Source organism: Semicossyphus pulcher, unplaced genomic scaffold, assembly GCF_022749685.1.
Source record: "Semicossyphus pulcher isolate SPU_LCO1_2020_fin unplaced genomic scaffold, fSemPul1.0.p SCAF_1, whole genome shotgun sequence".
NCBI classification, from domain to species: Eukaryota; Metazoa; Chordata; class Actinopteri; order Labriformes; family Labridae; genus Semicossyphus; species Semicossyphus pulcher.
This window is the reverse complement of record NW_027211603.1, coordinates 18,206,683-18,228,768: the sequence shown is the minus strand read 5'-3', so window position 1 is coordinate 18,228,768 and position 22,086 is coordinate 18,206,683. Positions and strand designations below refer to the sequence as shown.

Sequence of the window (22,086 nt, the reverse complement as noted above, 5' to 3'; positions counted from 1 at the left end):
GCCCCTCTGTTGTGACAGAGGATAATGAAATTCACAACATCTGCCATTTGTTAGCGTGTTTGGTGTAACTGATCTCCTTTTAATCCGTGGACTTCTAACGTGTGCGCAGCTCCGCAGCTGGAAGGAAGCAGATGGATCCCACGGCCTCTCTGGGGCTGCAGCGGGCCGGGGCTGGCATGTATCCGGCCCCTCCTCTCCTCCGGCTCACGACACAGAGCGCTGAGGAACACTGCGTTTGACCACCGTGATCATCGACACTGTTTGGTCACTTTATACATTTTTCACTTGGTCCCCTGTTATGCTCATCCTAAATCACTCAAGGTTTGCTGAAAGCTTGTAATGTGAGTGTGAAAGTCTTCTTGGCCTTATGGGAGCCAAAGTGTGGAGTCAACACTTGACATACATTCATCTGGTGGACAGAAACATGTAAAAAAAATGGATGGAAACTGGATTTGTAAATAATTAACTGGTTACGAAGAAGTTTGTCATATCAGTTTTTAAGGTGATATGTTGTACAGCATAAGTCGGTGATTCTGAAGATCCACAAAATGCTTTTTCTTCCTGTGTTGTCTTTAATACTTTAAAGATGTGTAAAGACTTGTGTTGGAGAAGAGTAAAGAGAAAAATACTTTTATTACCCGCGCTCGTTGGGTTACCGGCATATATCAGGGCAACATTTCCCTGACCCTGAAATTCCATAGATAAAATATTGTTGGCCTTGTAACTGAAGCTCTCTACGTCAGCTGGTAAATGTTCTGTTATGTGAAGGATGTACTATGGGGCTGGTATTTCTGGAGACGGATCAGAAGGTAATTTGTTGTGGATGGGTTTGCTCAGATAGAGACTCAAACATCAGCGGTGTCAGAGTCACCTCTTCATCTGAGAGCAGGAGTGGCTGAAATGGATTCAGTCAATCTTCATTCCTTTCAAACCTTCTTCCCCCGTCCTCTACCCTCTTCATAAAACCTGGAATGTGCTTCAAAGAATGCACACTATCTTTCCTCCATGAATAAAACATCTGTCATTCATCAGCTGGTACAATATGTGCCGATTTAACAGAGCATAACAGCTCTGTGAGGCAGGGAAGCTCCAGACTGTACAGCGTCCTACGGAGCCCAGCCATAACCAAGTGTCATGGAGCTTAATTTGGTTTATTTAAACAAGTTTCTGTCAAAGTACAACTGAAATTAAATAGCTGTTTAACATAGCATCTTCTACAGCATACATAGCTGCTCTATAAACCACTTGTCATGTATGCTTCTTTTAGAAAGATTTAAAATCAAAAGGGAGACATTTATATTTTTTGGATTCAAGATGGTGCCTCCTGGTGAAGCATGATTTCGACAGAATACTGTTCCAATATCTGTCAACGTCAAAGAACACCTTGTTTCGATTTAGCCAATCAAATCTTGAATTAAGCAGTAAATTCAGGGCTCTATCATAGGCAGAGCAGACACTGCAACTGAGCCAACCTGCATAAAACACATTAGCTTTCCTGCTAACCATGAACATGAACTATCTTCTTTAGAGAGCAACCAAACAAACATTCATCAGGAAAACGTTTTCCAAACTGTACGGTATTTGCGCTACTCGTCTTTACCCACTTTGACCTGGTACTAGTACTTCCTCTGCTTTGTATTCCCTTACAGATGTAACCCCGTCAGTGTGAAGAGGTTATTAGCTGAGCTTATAGCAATGCCACATGAAATTTAAAGTGTTGTTCATGTTTGTATCTCACACGTGACAAAAACGCATACAGAAACTTTATGTAGCGTGGTATAGAGAAGGAACTTTACATTTAGATACAAAACAAAATGTGTATGCCTTGATGTGTTTTTCACTCTATACAAAGTAAAAAAAAAAAAAAAAGAGGCCAGTTTCATGTGAGTTCTGTCATAGTGCAGTGAAAATGAGGTAATAGATTTGCACAGGGAAGCTTTTAACTATTCGTTTTCGCAAATGAATCAAAGTTCAAACTAAATCACAGCATGTTATGTGCTGCAGCCTACATTTCATGGACAGACAGTGTGTTGTAAGTGGTTTTGAAGGTTTAACCAGGCTGAAGCAAACTTGCAGGTTTTGGACACTGAGTTTGAACGTAACCAAGTACGCCAGATGAAAGATGTTATTACCTTTAAAATGTAGGACTCAGTGATCTTGAAGGCAGACATTTATGGCTAAAATTGGGTCTGCTGCTTGAATTTTGACCTTTGTTAAAGCGCAAAATTAAATATCTGGACAACCTCTTTAATCGGTCATGGACTTGACCTTTTGGTGTGTTCTTTCTGTGTGCATGTATTGATGTTGTGGTTGTCCCCAAAACTTATTACACATTTAGACAATTATCAGTTTGTCTTACTCCTATTTAGATATTTATTTAGCTTAAACCGACATACCTGGCCTTCGGGGGCTGATAGAAGGTCTGTACCTTATTTAAGATCACTTTTGCTGGTCATCATTGAACCCTGCCCTACTAAAGGTGGGCCCTGCTCACTTCTGTTGCTCTCATATGTGTATCAAATCTTCTCTCTTAATGGTTCATAATTTAGACAGACAGCTAAAATCCAGAATCACAAGAATACTCTTCGCAGGGAAAAAGTTTTCCAGGTCTTGGTCCACGGATGAAGATTAAAATTAAGCTTACATCGCCCCCTACCGACGATGAGGGTGGACGATCAGCTCGCGTTGTCACCGTCACACCGGCTGGTGGCGCTGCAGGCCTACAGACTCCCCTGTAGTGCTTCCGCTATCAGCGAGAACAGAGAGCAACCGGTACCAGATAAAAATACAAACAATGGGCAAGAAGCACAAAAAGCACAAGTCGGAAAAACACGGATATGAAGGTATTTATAAGCAGATACTAAGCGTACTCATTCTGTTAAACAATTTCTTTATTATTTTTAATTTAATAGGCTGGAATCCCCAGTTTTGCGACAATAAGTGTGTTAGCCAGACCATGGTTTTCCCCTAGCTAGCTTATTAGCTAGCGTACTGCAAGGCTACAAGCCGGGCTGATTTACCTATTGATCTGCCGCCTATTTCTGCAAGTATGCCACAAATCGGTGTAAATACAATGCTAGCGATTTAATTTAACAGTGAAACGTGAAGCTATAACTGTAGCTTCAGCTCTGGTTGCTAACTCGCTAGTGGCTATGATGTCTAGCATCTCTCAGCTGTCACGGATCTATCGGCGATAGTAACTGTGAGCCACCTTTAACACGCTAATGTTTTTTGTTGACTTGATATCTTCAGAATACGGAGAGAGACCACTGAAGCTGGTGTTGAAAGTGTCCGGAAACGAAGTTACGACGGGAAGTTCGAGTCTGGACACTTTTTACGACGAACAGTCGGCGGACTACGACAAACCAAAGGACAAGAAGAAGAAAAAGAAGAAGGATAAAGACAGAAGCCTTGGGTCACCAGAGGATGACAGAGGGAAGAAAAAGGTAATGTCACTAAATAGCCTATCCCGTACCTCTGTTGTGAGAGTATTACTTTTTGAAGAAGTTACTATATATTGTCGAATGATCATTATGTTTTGTTTTTGTGATGTCAGATGACAAAGAAGAAGAAAGGACAGGACGCAGATGGAGATGATGATCGAGCAGAACAGAGCAGGACTCCCATCCGCTCAGAGCTGGATAAGCTGGAAGGTAGTCTCAAATTTCCTCTTGCATGCAGTTAACTTCAACACCTTTTCTTCTTTTTTTTTAATGAGGCTATGTTTTATTTTTTGTTAGCAGAAAAGGAACAAACTCCTCTGCAGGAAGCTTTAAACCAGCTCATCAGGCAGATCCAAAGGTGCAGCATTGACTATTTTTTGACATGAGATAATTGTGTATCTTTATGAACTGACGCACATTCAGCAGCAAGTCTCCTCACAGTGCTTGTCATTATAATACTCACCCCTAGCCTTCCCTTCCGCTACAGTAAATTTGGTGCATTCCTAGGGCAGTGTGTAAATATGCACTGTTTGACTGTGTTTTTATCTGTAGGAAAGATCCCAGTGCATTCTTCTCGTTCCCGGTGACAGACCTCATTGCTCCTGGCTACTCCGCGGTTATCAAACGTCCTATGGACTTCAGCTCCATGAAGGACAAAGTAAAGAAAGAGTGCTACCAGTCATTGGATGAACTCAAGGTATCTGCCCGTATTACTGCATTCAAAACCGCACATGTAAAATAATTGGTGTGCCTCTAGCATTTGCTCCTCCTACTCCAGTGGTGCAGCGTCACCGCTCTGTGACCCGCAGTGATCGCAGACGTGCTTCAAAGACAGCAGTCCGTTTAATCCACTACAATAGATAAATGGTTCATATTCACACTCTCAAGGGACGGGTGTGAACGACTTAAAATTACTAGATCGAACTCAGTTTTCATTGTTAAAAATAAATCTGTCATTGACGGAAGTACATTTGGATGAGATCTCCCACTGCAGAGCCTATATATTTGTGTATTTACATTAATGGTCCACATATGTGCAGCACACTTACTTGTTCTGAACAGTGCAGTTATCAAGTGCAGTGGCAAATAAACACTAAGATCATAATGTATTAATTCTCTCTCTGTGCTATGATTTTTACATTCTTAGAAAGGTTGGAAAAATGCATTTAAATCGGTGAAAGGATCAGTGATAGGTGATCGGCAGAGCTCACTATTAAAAGAAAAAACGGTAATCGTTACCGGCCCTAAAAAAATCCTGATCAGTGCATCCCTAATTAATCTTGTGTGTACTCCAAAGCAACTCTCTATCTTGTTTATGAGGCAAACAAAGCATCACTCTGCAACACTACTGTACAACCAAGAGTAGATTAAAGGACTCGACAATTTGTCAAGTCAATTTGATTAGTCAAACTTTCTCAGTTAAACTATTATTTATCATTTCAAATGATCAAATTTATACTTTTGAATCAGAATGTGGATAAATAAGGTCATAAAAAATATCAGGTGGGCCAAAGACTGTTACTGCTGTGGTACAGGTAACTCTCAGAGGTACGTCTCTTTGGTCTAAAGTGGCTGCTAAAAGAAATTGTAACATTGTACATTGAGTTATATTTAATCAACATTTAGGTAAATGAAAGATCAGAGTTCAAAATCGCCAGTTTTAAAGGACTTCGGTGGGATTAGGGCCCAAAAACTGGATAAAGACATTACCAACAATGACTACACCTTAGAGGGCATTGATCATGTTGGATGACTTTCAAAATAAAAGCACTTAATAAAGTACAACACACATAATTTACTTGTTTTTTTGTCATGCTAAGTGTTTGATGTGTAATGTGTCGATGATGCAGGTGGACTTCAGGATCATGTGTGAAAACGCCATGATTTACAACAAACCGGAGACGATTTACCACAAAGCAGCTCGGAAACTGTTACACTCTGGAATGAAGATCTTGAGCCAGGTATGAAAATCACCAGACTTTTTTAAGCAATCATACTAACTGCACAGGATGGTCATGTATACTCATTTATCAGCAGTGTTTAATGCGTGTAAAAACGTTGCACGACTCTGCTTTGGCCCTAATGCAACAGATGGGGGCAGCAGATAGCCTCAGAATGATTACACACAGCATCATCAGCAGGACGTGTATTTTCTTTCAATAGGAAAGGCTGGAGAGCCTGAAGCAGAGCATAGAGTTCATGTCTGGCCTTGACCCTTCTGCCAAGCAGCCGGGGAAGTCTGAGGACCAGGGTGGCACCAGCCTGGACCAGAACAGAGAGAGACCCACCTCGACCACAGACAGCAGCGAGAGCTCCCAGACACCCAGTACACCCAGGTCCTTCACCCTGCTGCCATCACATACACGTTTCCTTAAGTCATGTGCCACATGGGCATAGATATGCTTACATTAGGATTACTTGGGTGATGTGTGAGGAATGGAATATTATTCAGTCAGAAGTTGCATGACATTAGTGAAAAATCTGAGATATCATATGCCATCAAGAAGTGACCAAAATCTGTCCTCGATCTTTTACAAAACATGTGGTCTATCCAGCTGCAGTTTCCTGCTTGCCTACCAAAATAAAAGACTTAAAAAACTGGCAGCACATCAGCACAGGTAAAGTTGGGAGAACTAAACAAGCAGAAGTCAAAATTCAGCATATTGGTGTTTTCCACAGTGTCAGTTTTTGTGGCTATGTTTCCTCTGACGCTGCATTAAATCAGTTTTCAGCTGTGGAGCTGGAGGCAGAGAATGTGAGGAATGCCTCGCAGCATGCTGGGTCTTGTTTTCTCTCTTGTCTGTGCATCTTAGAAATCAGTGCTGTAGCTTGTGATGTAATAGAGCCTGATGATTAAAGTTGCGTGTCGGATGTGACTCATCATTAGAGGAAACGACGGAGAAACCTTGACAAAGCTGTTTTTCATTCAGCTGCTTCACCTCCTGCGTGAATCAGAAGATACTGTGTATAAAATCTTGATGGCGCTTATTGACGTCAGCGCAGCACTCACAGGTAGATTATCTGAGGAATTAAATTTGAACGTAGGTGTTTGATGAACAGAAGCACTCATGTCTCTTCCTGCAGTATTTTGGTGCAGTGTGCAAGCTTTTTATTCTCGCAACAAAAGAAAAGCCTTGTCATTCATGGTCAGAGTGTCTCATCCGCTGTCTTTCACTCCGTGTTTCATTTACAGGCAGGACAAGGACTCCAAGGACGAAGCAGCAAAGGCAGAGAAAGAGCTGGAGGAAATCCGCAAGGTCATCGCAGAGTCTGGAGGGAAGCTGTCCAACAGGCTGCTGCAGAGTGAAGTGAGAACAGGGTTAAACTAAGGATTTTTTAAACTGACCTATTTCCTATTAAAAAGTCACAACCTCTGCTCATGATAGGAAAGGTATTTAGTTTTAAAGTCCCTCGTTAAAATAATGACCATTCTTTTATTAAAGAGGAATAAAGGATTTGGTGTTTCAGACATTTTGAACCGATGGTTTTGAGGCATGACAGTTTCTCCAAATGTTAAACCACAACAAGGTCCCTTCTTAAACTGAAAAAGTAATTTTCATATTATTTATTTGTTATCTAGTTGGAGTTTGCAAGACGGAAGTCTGACGGCTCCACCACTCTGGCAATCCTCAACCCAGCAGATCCATCAGTGGGAGGTGAGTTCTTTCATCCATTAGATGATCAACAGGAAATAAAAAGGCACGCATAAAGATTTATTATTCACTTTTTTGCCCAAGAAAATCTTCATTGATTGTAACAACAACTTAGTATCTATACAGGTATATGTATATATCATATATTCGCCAGAAATAGCAGTTTGTGAACGTCACCAGGGACTCCTGCATTGCAAATAAATTCATTAAGCAAAAGAGAGGCAGGGTAAATTAAAATTGGTTCCTGTTACAGATGCTGGTTACTGTCCTGTGAAACTGGGCATGATGTCCAATCGGCTGCAGAGCGGCGTGAACAGCCTGCCGGGCTTCAGGGAGGACAAGAGGAACAGGATCACTCCAGGTACTTCATGTCTCAGCGTGGTGATAATATCAGAGACCTGCCCTGCTTGTTGTTTGAGCTTACATGACAGATAATGAGCTGATGATGACACTTTCCACAGTGTCCTACATCAACTACGGGCCGTTCACCTCCTACGCACCCACCTACGACTCCAGCTTTGCCAACGTCAGCAAGGAGGATTCTGACCTCATCTACTCGTCCTACGGCGAGGAGGCCAGCCTGCAAGGCTCAGACAGGTATGTGCAGCACGACCGCAAGCGCACACGCGCTCTGTGGCAGTCGCAGAAAACGTCACTGAAGGCATTCCTGGCTGATTACTGTCCAGATGTTTCTCTTTTGCACAACGTTGTGCTGCCTGAGGAGCGGCTGCTGTCGGCTGCAGACTGAGCCTCATCCTGACTTCATTAACTCTGGTTTCATGTGTATAATAATCTCATAGTACACTCATCGCCACACACGACGGCTTTTTGTTCATGTATTTCCCCCTGAGGACTCCACTAATGTACTTTTAAGGCTTTGTGTTGGCCTAAATGTAATCTCCTGAGTGTGTGAGTCCAGGCTGAACATTGAAGGTGACTGGATGTTTAGTGTTGAGAACATCTGAGGAGTCGTTTTAATCTGGTAAACGTTGTTAAATGAGTTCTTGCTGTACTTAAGGGTCGTTTATGGTTTGTACTTAACATCTCTGTGAATGCTGATATCCTTACAAGTACTTATTTAATTTAGTAGTAGGATTCTTTTGGGATGAGGTTTTCATCTGGCATGCCACTTAAGAAACACCACTGTGTGTGCGTTTGCTTTAAATTGTATGTATTGTATCATTTGAGGAGATATCAGCTCAGTTCTTCTTCATTCAGTGGTTGATGTCAGTGTCTGATCCAAGCTTCTATTTCTCTTTATGAAGCTGCACTGTACATCTTGTTTTCCTGTTGAATCTATGAAAATGTTTATTTAAAGTTATATATTCTCGAAGATGTCAGGTTTGTTCTCTTTGGCAGCACCTATGGTGATAAACGGTAATTGCGGGAGCACACTTCCCAGATATCCAGACAGTGTCGCATGTGTGACGTCCACAGTCGGCTACGGTTGTAACTGTTCTTCCCTGACGGTCGCTTTATTTCAGACTGTTTGCCTTCATCTGAGCGTCAAATTTGTTTCTTTTTCTTTGGATTTTCACTTATTTTAGAAGTTGTATCTGTAGTCATCGATCTTTTCTTTGTTTGTTCAGCCATAGTAGATTACTGTTTGCTCGCTGGAAACCTCCACCTACCCTCCCTGGCAGACCAACCACTGCTGGGTGATGGAAAACGTGTGACTAATACCCCTTTCCCACCTAAATTTAGCATGTTGACGCAGGTTTTTCAGACCCGGGAAGACCGGCTTATAGATACAGATTGTCTCTTTTCTGCTGCTGCGTCACCGTCTGACGTCACAAACGCACCAGAGACAGAGTTAGTAAACAGTGACAGTAGATGTTACGGTGGTTAGGTCTTTATTGTATCTATAACTCATTCAGATTGTTTATTAAACTCTGCTGCTTGGACAGAGACGGGTGGATTTGTAGCTGAGATGATGAGGAGTCGCAGAAGTTACAGACGGAGCATAGCATCCTGCTGGAAAGGGGGGCAGAAATTAGTGTGTTGACAAGGGTTTTGTGTTCCCATCAATGCCGATCGGAGCCGAGGCATTTCCCACTAAGCACAAAAGCCAGGTGTTAGCGGGTTTTTTGACCAAAGGGAAAGCGGCTTAACTGGGTGCCACTTGAGATTTGTTGCACCTGACACCCAGTCTGTACTAGTGCAAATGCAAAGGCTTTCATCAGTGGGCCATAGGCTCAACACTCAATCGGTAATTGATAACTTAACAGACATTTACTTAGATGAAAATGTTCGAGATTATTACTTTCATGCTCTAAACTTGTCTTTGGCTGTCTTTCAGTTTGCAGGCAGTTCAGTTTGTTGCTTTAGCTCTGTCAGTAGAGTCAATATCAACTTCTCAGTATTCTTGGCCAAGAAAGTGATTCTGATTTTTATCCTGCTGCTGCTTAGAAAACATTTTTGTGTTTGTCTTTGTGTTTGGCAGCTTGTCAGAGCTTTTGGCCAAATCCGACGAGTATGTGTACAAACTGGCAGATAACGTCCTGGATGCAGTGACGAACGGAGAGCATTCCAAAAAGCTGAAGGAGACCGAGCAGGTAAGCACCTTCTGTGACATCCGGACTGATTCAGGTTAAAACAGCACAGGAGAGAAATGTAAAGAGTTTTTACTCAATGAGTTGTGTTTTTTCGTTGTCTTTCCAGCAGGTGCAGGAGGCAACAAACACACAAGAGGACAAGGATGACATGGAGGTGAGTGTTTGTGGGAATCTGGAGCTGAAGCCCACAAAAAAGCTGTCCTCTGTGATAAACAGCGTCTGTGGGTTGTGTGCCTCTCTGTACGGTACAGATGGAAGCAAACATTGTGTGTGTGCTGTGTGTAATGTCGGCGCCGTACACACTCGTTGCCGTTAGAGATGATGATCGGAAGAGGAGCTCCTGCTGTGGCTTCCATAGGCGGTCGTACAGCTTGTGTTCTTGTGTTTGTCTCTTGTGTGGATACTTCATTTCATTTTGTCAGTATAGATGGCCTCTGCAGATGGTTGCCGCGTCAACCAGCTGTGTCAACATAGCAGGGGCCTGCCTTTTAGCTGTGATCCATCCGCGCATGGAAAGAACATTTTCCTTCAAAACACAGCGGTGCCACTTGCTGTTGGAGAATTTGGAGAGGCCCGTGTTTTCTTCCAGCGCCCGCTGGCTGCTGCGGAGCTGAATTGCTCCTCAGAGCAGCGCAGGAAACCAAAGCACATCCCCCTCCATCCTCCACACAGCAACCCTCTGTCCTGCCTGTTTGCTGTTCTTGGCTGCTCTCCAGGTTACTCTCATCCCCCTGCCCGGGTGTTGCAGCTTTTCATTAGGTTTGATTTTACTGGAGCGAAGAAGCAGCGTGACTAAAGAGGCTTCAAAAGGCCTGGATGTTCCCTTGAAGCGTCAGCTGTCTCGTGTGGAATGCATTTCTCTAATCTGACTCAACATGTTGTCTCCCCCCTCGTGTCTTTCAGGTAGCTGAGGCCTTAGCACCCAACAGCAACAGGCTGGATGTCCTGCGTTCCGCTGCAGGCCTGCAGGAGCCCGAGAAGCTCTCTGGGGGTAAAACTTCTCACTGAGTACTACAGTGTGTTACATATTGTACTTCAACTAGCAATCATTATTATTATTAAATATCAGGGAATCACGGTCGGCACTTTAACCTCGAGGCCACCACTTTGTTCTAGCAATCATTTTTTCGTTTAACAGGTTTATATAATTAACATGAGTTTAGAAAGAATCAGACAGACAATTAAAAACACCTTTCAGATATAAATTTTCAACTCATAATAATGTGTATTATTTTACCACTGAGATAACTCCCCACTCTCATGGAAGATCACAGATACGATCTGTCCAACCTGACGGCTTTATGTGCGTCTCCAATGAATATGTGAACAAAGATATTCATAATTACACTCTAAATGCTGTTGTTGCCATTAGGCTTGTTCAAAACAACCAAAAAAAACAGCACTCATCTAAAGCAGTTAGATGAGCCATTTATCCATTCAGCACCCCATTATGTTTCCTCTTAGATCTTTCTAACAGCCCATCAGAGTCCCTCCCCTCTGCTCTCTCAGCACTCAGACATTAGTGTAACAGTGAGACTCTGGGGATGAGAATGAAAGGATGTATTGTGTTCAACACCGAGGACGGGCGGGGTTACTGACCAGGTAACTGGAGGAACCCAGAGAAAGCATTAATGAATGCGCGCTGTCTTTCTGTCACAGAGGCCCTGCACTTCCAGCAGAAACTGGACGAGACTACAAAGCTCCTGCGCGACCTGCAGGAAGCTCAGAAGGAGCGTCTGAGCGCCAAGCAGCCACCTAACATGATCTGCCTGCTGGCCCCGACTGCCAAGGAGCTGGAGCTGGGTAAGAGCCTCTCACTGCATGGACCTCTTTGTTCCTGCAGCTGTAGACCTCGCACAACACCCCATTTACCTCTTTACCGGCCGTCCTGCACAGATGTGATTTAGCTTCTTATAAGAGTTGGACAATGATCTGATTCAAATCACCTATCGCCACTCTCAGGGACGCTTCAACAGAGAAATTGTCAGAATCACCCGTGTTGTTCTGGCTTTTCCTTTGATTTTTACATCATCAAAGCTGCCTATGACTACCACTCTTAATGTTTGTGCTGTAAATATTAAGCTAGTGCTAGTGCCCAGTCAGGGTAGCTTAGCACGGAGGCTGGAAACATCCTGTCATCAAAAGGAGGAGCGCAGACTAATTCTTTGTTTGAGTTAAAGCTTGGGTAAAGAAACCAGCATGAGTAAGCTTCATTTAAAAGTATCCAAATGGGGAAAAAGCCAAAGCCACCAATACATGAAGACACATCTCTTCCTGACTACTTGAGGACAACACAAGAGAGCGTTGGACCCGTCTTGTTCAGGGATGGTTGTCATCACTAACTGTATTCAAACATCTCGCTCGTCATTTTTATAAGACCTTCATGTAACATTAGCTTGTGGAATACTGCAGTCATGCACGGAGGCTGGGGTCATCCAATTCATCTCATATGGCATTTTTGTTGTCAGAGCATTTTCATAGCTGTACCATTTAGCAATATAATTTTAGTAAAGATTACAAAAGGCTACCCTAGCTTTAAACAAATGTGATACAGTATGTTTAGAAGCTTGGCAGGGGAGTTACTTTTAAACAGAGCCAGATGAGCCGTCTCCCCTTCTTTCACTGTTTATGTCTGTCTACTCAGGGGACGCTTCATGCTTACCGTATCGACAAGGAAGTGACTCAGTGTTTTTCTTAGATTTTAAACTTTCACTTTAACAAAGAACTTCCTGTAACACATGTTCTGACTGAAGGTTGAATCCATAGCAAATAACTTCTCAAGAGAGTCTTCAGCAATGTCTTTGTAATGTTTCTTTACCTCTCCCGTGTGTCTGCAGCCGAGAAGGTGACTGGGAACCTGGCTGAGCTGACTGGTCAGGTGGCCCCTTGTGATGTCAGCAGCGTCTACGGCATCAGGAGGGCCATGGGCATCGCGTTACCTCTCGAACCACCTGAGCCCTTAATTGACCTCACCACAGGTAAGCCTTGAATACCTAATTTTACCTAAGTAACAGCTAACATTCCTAGTTTTCTTTTGAAAAGCATTTATTTGTCTGCTAACCTTACAATCAAAGAGTTTCTGGGAGAACTTAGCACATCTAATATGATACTTTTCTGTGTTCTCAGTGCAGGAGACGGCTGAACCGATGGAGACCTTGTCCAGTTGTCACGATTCAGCTCTAGTCATCGCTGTGTGATTAAATTCAAACCAACCCTCACAGTTTACTAACTTAATTTTAGTAGTTCAGGTGCTTTTTGTGTGACATTTATATGCATTTCATTCAATAAACTTCTTTTATATAAACTTTGCTTCTTGTGAAAAACTGCAGACTTAGGAAAACATTTATTACATTCTGTAACTGTACAAAATACAATGCCGCTTTTATTCACATAAAGGCCAATACATTATTATTATTATTATTAATATGTAACCACAACTTCAGAAACATGAGGGTCTCAAAAAGATAAGGCCACGAGACAGATCAAGTTTTCAGAGACACAGAGAGCGATCCGGATCAGAAAGTCTGAGTTGGATTCAGAGGAAATTCACAGCAGGCAGGTTGTTAGATCACACAGACAAAAAGGACACGGAGAGGAGCGTCACAGGTTTCCCTCTTTGCAGCATATAAAGAGACAAGCAGCAACACTTCAACAGGTGACAAACCGCACGTGGATTTTGTGACATTTGTCCATTTCCTCCTGAAAGGCAGCAAATATCTTGTCATGTATGTAATTTTAAACCGTTTTTATTCTGGGTTAACGACACAGCTGGACTCACTGAGCAAGCTTGGCTCTAGCTTGGTCAGAGGGTAAAACGTACAACTTTTTGTTATGTGAATATCTCCCAAAGAAAGTAGCATGAAAAGAGGTTTTCTAGCCTGTTTCTGCCATTGAAACAGCTCACGTATGTCATGCTCATTACACAGTAACAGAGCAGTGGGTCTACCCCTTCTTAAACAGTAAAACCAGACGATCAAATTATGATCCAAACAGAATCCATCGTTTTGTTTTTAAAGGACCAAAGAGGTCCTCAAAAATTACACAACTGTTTTTGGCATTAGTACAATACACATTTTTCTGCCAATAAACATCTAAGTTAAAGACAAAAAAAGTACAAAAGTGACAGATCACTGGACGTAAACGTGTTCATGAATAGAAAAAGATGTTGACTGTACGTTCTGACTCTCTCTCCTTCATCCTGATCCGTCTGACGGGTCCAGAGATAAAAGTGTCGCTTCATTGTGACATCACAGGAACGCAGCTGTATCACAGTCAGTTCTGTCTCAACACTTGTGCTGTCCAGGAGTGTTTAAACTCCTGGTTTGTGTACACGAGTCTGTCTCCAGGGCTGTTGGCTGTGGCGGCCTGACCTCAGCTCAGCCCCATGCTCTGCTGCTTGCTCATGTCCGTACACACAAAGAAGGTTTTCAGCTCCCCCTTCCCCTTCACGTTTATGAATCCTCTGCACTCGCAGGAGTAGCCCAGATTATGCAGCACATCAGACGTCTCCTCTGTGACCTGGAAGTAGACACCACGCATTATTGCAGTGACAAAATGAGAAGTTCCCTGCAGCAAAAGTAACACCTGACTCCTCTTACTGAACACATGTTTTAATTTAAACTTTATTATGACAGCATTAGTATAACAGCAGTGCCATTAGCAGAGGGAAGTTAGAGCATGAACTGCTCTGAATACACAGCAAGGTTACAGCAATAAAGTGCAACAGCAGGAGAGACGCAAATGAAATGTTCTCATCTCATCAGATGTTCTTCCTGATGATTATTTTGGTCACTGTTAAAAGCAGATAATGAAAATCACATCTGGCCCAGAGTCAAACAGTTGATCTTCCTCAATCCATTTATGATGGTGTTGCAGCCCAGAGCTACAGAGAACAGTGTGAACACTCTGTTTGACCTGTGGGAACACCAGACGGTGTGTTTGTGTCAGTACCTGGATCTTCCCCAGCTCCCCGGTGCTCTCCATCCTGCTGGCCACATTAACCGTGTTTCCCCAGATGTCGTACTGAGGTTTCCTCGCCCCGATCACTCCGGCTATCACTGGGCCGTAATTAATGCCTGTGTGAAGTCAAAACATGGAAGCAGTATTTCTTTAATTGTATGATGTTCATCTGCAGAAAACAGAGTAAGTAAGAGTGTAGAAAAGAAAGACGGGATGAAATATGCACAATGCTACAGCTGTGCTAGAGAGATATCAGTCTGTGGCAAACGCTCAACATCAAATGTTTCAGTGGTAAATCGGCAACAGCCCTACTTGGAGTTGTATGACCAGTAGTGAACGGTTGCTACTGTCAGCTAATAATAGATAGAAATTGCTGTGCAACCTGTAAAAATGTCCCATGTGGGGAGTACGTCTCTCAATAGTTGGAAGACTGCAAAACTAGTTCATCCCTCATTGACTCCACAATGAAAACTTGTCTCCACCCGCTCATTATGTGGTCGTCACCTCGGTCCCACTGAGACGGGACAAGCAGATCCTATAAACATGACATTTGAAGGAGTCCATACTTTATGTAGGTTTATACCCTCTAAGGCGAGCTGTGGTCCATGTGCCCTTGGATGCATTGCATCACAGATGCACACAGATGGTGCAAAACCGGATCTTCAGCATTAGATAATGAAACCAACACAACATTAAACCCAAACTGTGAAACACTGAAACACAGTTTATGCACTGTAACAGTCCAGAATAGAGCAGAGGAGGAGAGAAATCAGCTCTCCATGCTCCACAGGGCATGAGGGTGAGCGCACATTTCAAACACCACAAATAACTAACACTCAACACTGAGTCAGACAAACAAAAGAAATCCTGCAGATAGAAACACAAAGGAGCAGGAGGAAATGGATTATTTAACAGTTCTAGGTATAAATGGGATAGGTCTTTTGATTCAAACATATCTTAACCATCATGTCACAATACACTTCACAACAAGTATTACTGGGACCACTATAGAAGACTTATGCGTTATGCACACTGACTATCCTATCAATATGGACAGCACAAAATCAGTTTCCTAATAAGAGTCTCTAGACGGCAGACACAACGTTTCTCAGACTTTGCCGAGTTCTGTCTCTACCTCATGGGTCGAGTAGGACATTTATTTGATATGTTATTATGTGCGACTGAAGTTGACCACTGTCATTTATGAGTGGAAATTTAAAATCAGCTCCAAGCTCTTAACAACCACAAAGCAGAAGCTAAACATTTCTGTCAAAGGTTACATAAGCTTATAAAGTTGGCTTTAAGAGGAAGAAGAAACTCTCCATAATTGCCAGTCATGTACTGCTCAGTGTAACCAAGGAAACCTGTGGGGTTATTTTGTCAGCTGAAGACAGTGTAGTGCAGTATTCGTCAATGAAAGGTTCCTGCTGAAGCTGCCAAGCAGCTGAGCGCACTCACCCACTCGCAGCCTGAAGCTGTTGAAGGAATGTCTGTTGATGCCGTCCAACTTGCCGATCAGAGCGATGGCAAACTCCACCATGATTCCGATCTGGGCCTGCTGCCGCTCTCTGTCCTGGAGAGAACATTTCATTCAACAGAATCATTATGACGCCTGTATGAGAGCTCAAAAAGAGAATTTATGCCATGCAGAGAAACAGTTCAAACAGCCGCTCTGACCCAGGTGTGACCCGGTCTGAAGCAGCAGCTACTCCACCTGATTGTTCTCCTGACCAGGCGTCCCACTGAGCCCCGCTGCAGCCATGTACGTGCTGCCAATCGTCTTTATCTTCTCCACACCGCTGAATTTAGGCTTGGACAGCAGCTGTTGGTTTGAAGAGAAACTAAAAGAGTGTTAGACGTGTGGGAACTCCATCATTCACAGTATTTATTCCTGTTGGCATGCACACAAGAGGGATTCAGCTCTTATTCTTAATCACGAGTTTAGATGATGAAACTCGGTCTCTCTAAAGACACATCCAGCATGCATCACATTGATGCACTTGGCAACAACTCGAGGGATGACAAAAAAAGAAAAGGTTTTTTGTTTTTCTGACCTCGTCAAAGTCAGCGATGATTTCGTTCAGGAGCCTCAGGCATTCCAGGCCGTCTTTGTTGATATCACACTCAGTGTAAAACTCTTTGAAATCCGGTACTGAGGCGAACATCACACATACACAGTCATACGACTTGTAGTACAGGTCCTGTCGGGTGGAAAAAACACGAAGAACAGTTAATAGTTTTACTCAGGAGGAGGCTCGGTTTGTTTGGTTATTGTTATTGTAAAATAAGAACAGCTCACAGGCAGTTTTGGCCTGAATTCTTAAGATGATAATGGGAAAGAAAACAGATTAGACACGTTATACTTAACTCAATGAAGATCATTTAGCACCCTGTCATGTTTCACCTTCAGAGTAAAAGTAGATGTGAGTGATAACTCGATGACCTCGTGAGTCAGCGTTGCTGTGAATCTGCACAGCATTGTGTTTCACTTTACAGGAACAAATTCTCTCTGCCTTTGTCCTTCAGTGCAGGCAGCAACACTGCACTTTTAGTCATGATTTCTTTTACATAGTCTACAGCTGACCTGAGGTAATGTTCCAAAACAGGAGCATCATGGGAGGCTGGATTTCTATTTTGAGAGTTGTAACAACAAAACATCTGAAAATACTGTTAATATATAAACAAATAAATGATGGTAATTTGCCTTTCCATTGATTAAAAGTGGCTGAATAAATATAGCCACCGGTCACAATATAAGATGAATTGCAATTTGCTATTTTGTCTTTATTACTAATCATATAGTAAAAGATATTTTTCAGGAAAGCCTCACCTCGTTCTTTTTATTCTCCCCGACAAACAGCGCTGCCACGTGGGCCGGCAGCACGTTCTCCAGCAGCAGGCGGTTCAGGTTCTCCCTGGTCTCAATCTCGTCCTGCTCCGTGCGGTTCTTGTACTTTAGCACGAAGTCCTGGCGAAAGCACGTCTCATTCTAGCGGACGGAAATAAATAAATAAATAAACTGAGGTTAGACCAGGCAAAAGTCTTTTCCCACCATTCAGTTTGTACATCCTTCAATCCTTTAATCGCCTCCTCTCCTAACTCCTAGTGCCTACTATCGAGCAGGAAGAGTAAGGGGGGCACACAAGGTGTTGAGGCAACAGGCGTGTAAAGAGTTAGATATCTGTGCTTTTGAGCCTTCATGTTAAATCAATGTCATGAACTTTGCCTGTGGCACAGCTGCACCTTTGTCCATTGTGTTGTTATAGCCTTATGTCATATCGAAATCACTTTTCTTTTCACAGTGATCATCACAAGTTATAGAATTTCATGTATTTATATAGTTTGTATGTATTCCAGCTGTATGTCAAGCCCGTTTATATGTCACAGGAGCCAAAAAGACTTCTACAAAGGAAACATCTGTGCCTCCTCTCTCATAGCTCCTCTGGCAAGCCTCCTCTCTTTCGGGTTACAGGCAGGAGGAGCAGACGAGGAAACAAGGAGACAGAATATTTATTTCTTATCATTTTACAATTGGTAGTAGGCGAACAAATACTCAAGAATTCAATTTGAGTTCACTTAATTTGCACAATTTGATGTGTAACCTGTCAGTACGGTCTTAGTTTGAGTGTTTGGGATCGAGGGATTACAATGATACTGAATGATAATGATGCAGATAACGGATGAACACAAAGAGGTTAAGATTATCATTACCTGCTGTGATATGATGAGCATAGTGACCAGGAACAGGGTGATGTATATGCAGCTCATCACCTGAGGGTGTTTCACCAGCCCTAAACATTTCAGCTCAGATACATCCTCACTGCTGGAACACAAACATGGAATTAACCTCTATTAACATATTTCCAGTGCACTGAAATTAATAAACCAAATGTCTATTAATGGAACTAGGACTTTGAGTAACATAAACTCTGACTAAGTATAAGTTCAGTCCCACCTGCTGCAGTTCCAGCTGTCGCTGATCTGAGCGTAGAGGAAGTCTCTGTAGCCCTCAAACAGATCTTTCCTGATACTGAGGATGATGCTGTAGTAAGCTGCGGAGGCCACGGAGAGGAAGAGCACTTTGAGCTCAAAGCTCACCCGCAGGAAGACTCCACATGCAATGAGCGACAGGATGCAGCAGTAAACGGAGTACTGAGGAAGAGAGGAGCGAGGGATGGAGTTAGATCCGGTCCAAAACACAATTTAGCTACCATTTATTTTAACAACAGCTATGTAAAAGTAAGAAAAAAGTATAAGAATAATTAATAAATGGTTTAAAACACATTATTATGCAACTGTGAGCAGACAAAAGAACATATTCAAATGTTTAATAATGTAGTTTTCCATAACTAAAGCAATAGCTGAATGAATAGAGCTCTATTAAACAGCTCCATATTCAGATTTTACATGTATATTAATTGATGAATACAGTATGTTTATTAATCCTGTTTATTGATTACAATGATTATATGCTGTGTAATAAGTGCTAGGTGAATATACTTATATTTATATCATGGTGATGAATCTACCCTCCTGGTATCACGTCAGTAAACACATGAACACAGAACTATTTGTAAATGTTATTTAATCCAGTCTGATATGGAATTAAAAAAATGCACTTTCATTATTGTTTAGGGTCAACAAATCTATGACTCACAGGCAGGCAGAAGAGGCCGTCCTCTAATCCCTGCTTACGGGAATCGTTAGTGGGACACAGGTTGCCAATATCACTGGAACATTCTGTCACATGACTCTGGACGAAGCACTGCGGGGGGATCAAACAGATCTGAGTGACAAGCCACCACTGGACAACATGCTTTAAAGTCTGGCATGGCAGCTATGAAGTGTGGCACAGCTACAAATAGCAAGAGTATATAATGAGCCTCTCTTGTCACTTAACACGTGAGTGTGGTCGTACCAGGTTGAACACAGCCAAGACAATGATGACCGTAGTGGTGATGGTGGCCAGAGGGAGGCGCACGCATGGCCGCTTCACTACCGCCTCCGACACAGCTGGCAACCACTGGCACCTCGATAGCTTCTCTGGAAACAGGCGCTGCAGAAGGTAAAGAGAAGTGAGCAGAAAGACGAGGAAAGGTGGAGTCAAACGGGTATGAAGAGCGAGCATGTGGCTTTCACAGAGTCAGCAGACATCACATGGGAACGTCTCAATGCAAGCTATTTTAAGTGAAGGAAACTATCTGAGAGGAGAACACAGTGTCTGTCAAGGACCCAGTGTCAGGAGTTACATAGCAAGTCAAAGGTGAGCTATAGAAAGCTACAGCGCGGTGAATGCAAAGGATAGCTTGCATCACATGTTTCCTTTCACAGAGCGGCTACTTCTGGCAGAGTGAAACACACACGTGCAGCCCACAGGTCCTTTTCACACTGTCCTTTATGCACTAAGCACTGGCCCTTTCTAATATGTTTGTGTTTCTTTTTTACCTTGAACCTTTCACACCTTTCTGCAAGTGATGCTGTGTATCTCACGACTGAAAACAAGTACAGTGTACAAACACCTTGGTGTTGTCTTACTGACTTGACAAAAGCTCTGCGGCATGTGAATAATTTCAAACATTAAAACAATAGTTTTTAGTTTTGCAAGTAATACCTTATGAAACAATTAAACATAAAAATATTTGTTCAAATAGGACGAGAGAGAACAAAGAGTTTCTAAAGAATATTTCAGTGCACAGAGACAATGTTCAACCTGAACCAGAATTCATTCATATGTTTTGACATTTAAAAAAAAGGTCATGCCTTGACCTTGGATGTGCCAGAAAATCTCACCGGGTTAATATCTTGAGATTATTCTATTTTAAAACCCTCATGTGCGCATTACTTCTTAGATAATACAGCAGAAAACAATGTTGAGTAAGCTTAAGGAAGGCTACGAAAAGATGATGAGTAAAACAACACTTACTGACGACTATCTGCATTTTCTCGCGCCTCAGTACATCACAGACCTCATACACACCTACACCCCCTCAAGAGCATTGAGGTCCGCTGATCAGCTGCGTCTTGTCATCCCAAAGAGCAGACATAAGACCAGGGGTGACCGTGCTTTTTCAGTGGTAGCTCCTAAATTAAATCTTTTACTTTTTATATATTTATTTTAACATTTGAATTTTACTTACTTAATGTTTTTATCTGTTGTGCAGCACTTTGGTAACCTTGTTGTTTTTAAAATGTGCTATATAAATAAAGTGGATCGGATTGGATTGGATTTTCTAACATTTATCTTGTGCGGCCTTTACACAACAAATACAATTATCAATAAAAAATTCCACATTGATTTCCCTCTTCTCACGCACAAGGAAATAAAATTCATGAATACCACTTCAGAGCAAAAACACATGTGAGTCAGACTCTTGAAATGCAGTTCAGGGCCAGGGCAGGATTATACAACATGGAAATTTTAAACTGATCTACATTCAGTGTGGGCTGCTGCAGGAGTTATGACAGGTTTACTTTGCCTGTGAGGCTGATTTTTTTTCTACTTTCCACAAGCCTAAATGCTAACAGGGACAAACTGCCTGCAAAGAGCTGAAACCTGACCTTCAATCACTTGAGTCTGAATATGAAATGTTAACGTAAGACTCCACACACTGACCTGTAAGTGACTGGCGAAACAGATAGCCAGGGTCAGCAGCAGCACGCAAACCAATACTCCAAATGAAATCCCCAACGTCTGTTGACTGAGGGAGATAAAAAGTATGTCAGAAATCAATCTGCAGCCTCCCCTTTTCCTGTGATTACAAATGTTATCTTCATACTGTGTTTCTTCTTCCAGTTGCATCATACCTGCTGACAACTTTGTCATGCATACAAGTAACTCACAGATGAAAACGTGTTCATACTCACTCCTTTGTGACAAACATCTGAACCACAAAGATGCAGAGGAAGATGAGGGTGGCACAGCCAACGTAGTGCTTGAACATCGGCAAATCCAGGGCTCGGTACTAAGAGGAGGTAACACAGAACACATTAACCTTAAGTTCAGCACCAGAACGCTTGAAGGGAAATGAACGACAATGTGGAATTTTTAAAGGATCTTTTTGCAGCTGTTTTGTCTTACTAACCTGTTTTTCCAGATCTTTCTTCGGAAACCACAGAGCTAATTTTCCAGTCTCTTCAGACTTAGACCACTGCCTGAGAGAGGAGAAGGGAGATAACAAGGTAGAGAGGGAAGAAGGAAAGAGGGAAGATAGAAGGAAAGATAAAAGGTGAATAGAGAGGCTTTTACGTTCTACATGCGAAAAGTTTGACATTTATAGTGTGTCTTTATAAGTTAAGTCAAGTGTTATGAGCACCGGATCACACAGGGCATAAACAGCTGCTGCACTGCTCTCCTGGGGTAAACACAATATCTTAACAGAGTAGCTTGCTTGAAAAGAAGGTTTCAATCTTGTACTGCTTTTCTTGCTCTTCTAATGACACTCACAAATAACAAATGTTGAATCAAGAATCAGATAC

General features: G+C 42.4%; 2 protein-coding genes across 6 annotated transcripts in view; one reads left to right on the top strand and one right to left on the bottom strand.

Annotated features, from left to right (window-relative positions):
• Positions 1-2,747: 2,747 nt before the first annotated feature.
• brd7 (bromodomain containing 7) lies at positions 2,748-12,947 on the top strand. Of its 3 annotated transcripts, none has more exons than XM_069674901.1 (17): positions 2,748-2,843; positions 3,253-3,446; positions 3,557-3,653; positions 3,741-3,801; positions 3,996-4,140; positions 5,294-5,404; positions 5,607-5,779; positions 6,637-6,751; positions 7,024-7,099; positions 7,350-7,457; positions 7,558-7,693; positions 9,540-9,651; positions 9,761-9,805; positions 10,555-10,642; positions 11,311-11,454; positions 12,489-12,629; positions 12,778-12,947. In XM_069674901.1, exons 1-17 carry the CDS (start codon positions 2,795-2,797, stop codon positions 12,846-12,848), a joined length of 1,866 nt encoding a protein of 621 aa, XP_069531002.1. In that variant the 5' UTR covers positions 2,748-2,794; the 3' UTR covers positions 12,849-12,947. The 3 variants fall into 3 exon arrangements, with proteins under 3 accessions (XP_069531002.1, XP_069530925.1, XP_069530842.1); XM_069674824.1 differs by having other exon boundaries at positions 3,744-3,801; positions 9,758-9,805; positions 12,778-12,945; XM_069674741.1 differs by having other exon boundaries at positions 9,758-9,805; positions 12,778-12,945.
• A 35-nt stretch (positions 12,948-12,982) lies between these two features.
• The window catches only part of adcy7 (adenylate cyclase 7), a 55,546-nt gene continuing 46,442 nt past the window's right edge, over positions 12,983-22,086 (bottom strand). For 2 of the 3 annotated variants that reach the window (XM_069674475.1, XM_069674627.1), the window contains 13 exons: positions 21,693-21,762; positions 21,475-21,572; positions 21,224-21,308; positions 19,529-19,666; positions 19,268-19,375; positions 18,566-18,762; positions 18,322-18,433; positions 17,441-17,599; positions 16,665-16,811; positions 16,325-16,432; positions 16,069-16,183; positions 14,602-14,726; positions 12,983-14,169 (listed from right to left, as the gene is read on the bottom strand). In XM_069674475.1, coding sequence (XP_069530576.1) covers positions 14,023-14,169; positions 14,602-14,726; positions 16,069-16,183; positions 16,325-16,432; positions 16,665-16,811; positions 17,441-17,599; positions 18,322-18,433; positions 18,566-18,762; positions 19,268-19,375; positions 19,529-19,666; positions 21,224-21,308; positions 21,475-21,572; positions 21,693-21,762 — 1,609 coding nt within the window. In that variant the 3' untranslated portion in view covers positions 12,983-14,022. The remainder of the gene's footprint in view (positions 14,170-14,601; positions 14,727-16,068; positions 16,184-16,324; positions 16,433-16,664; positions 16,812-17,440; positions 17,600-18,321; positions 18,434-18,565; positions 18,763-19,267; positions 19,376-19,528; positions 19,667-21,223; positions 21,309-21,474; positions 21,573-21,692; positions 21,763-22,086) is intronic. The other variant, XM_069674557.1, reaches the window with a different exon arrangement.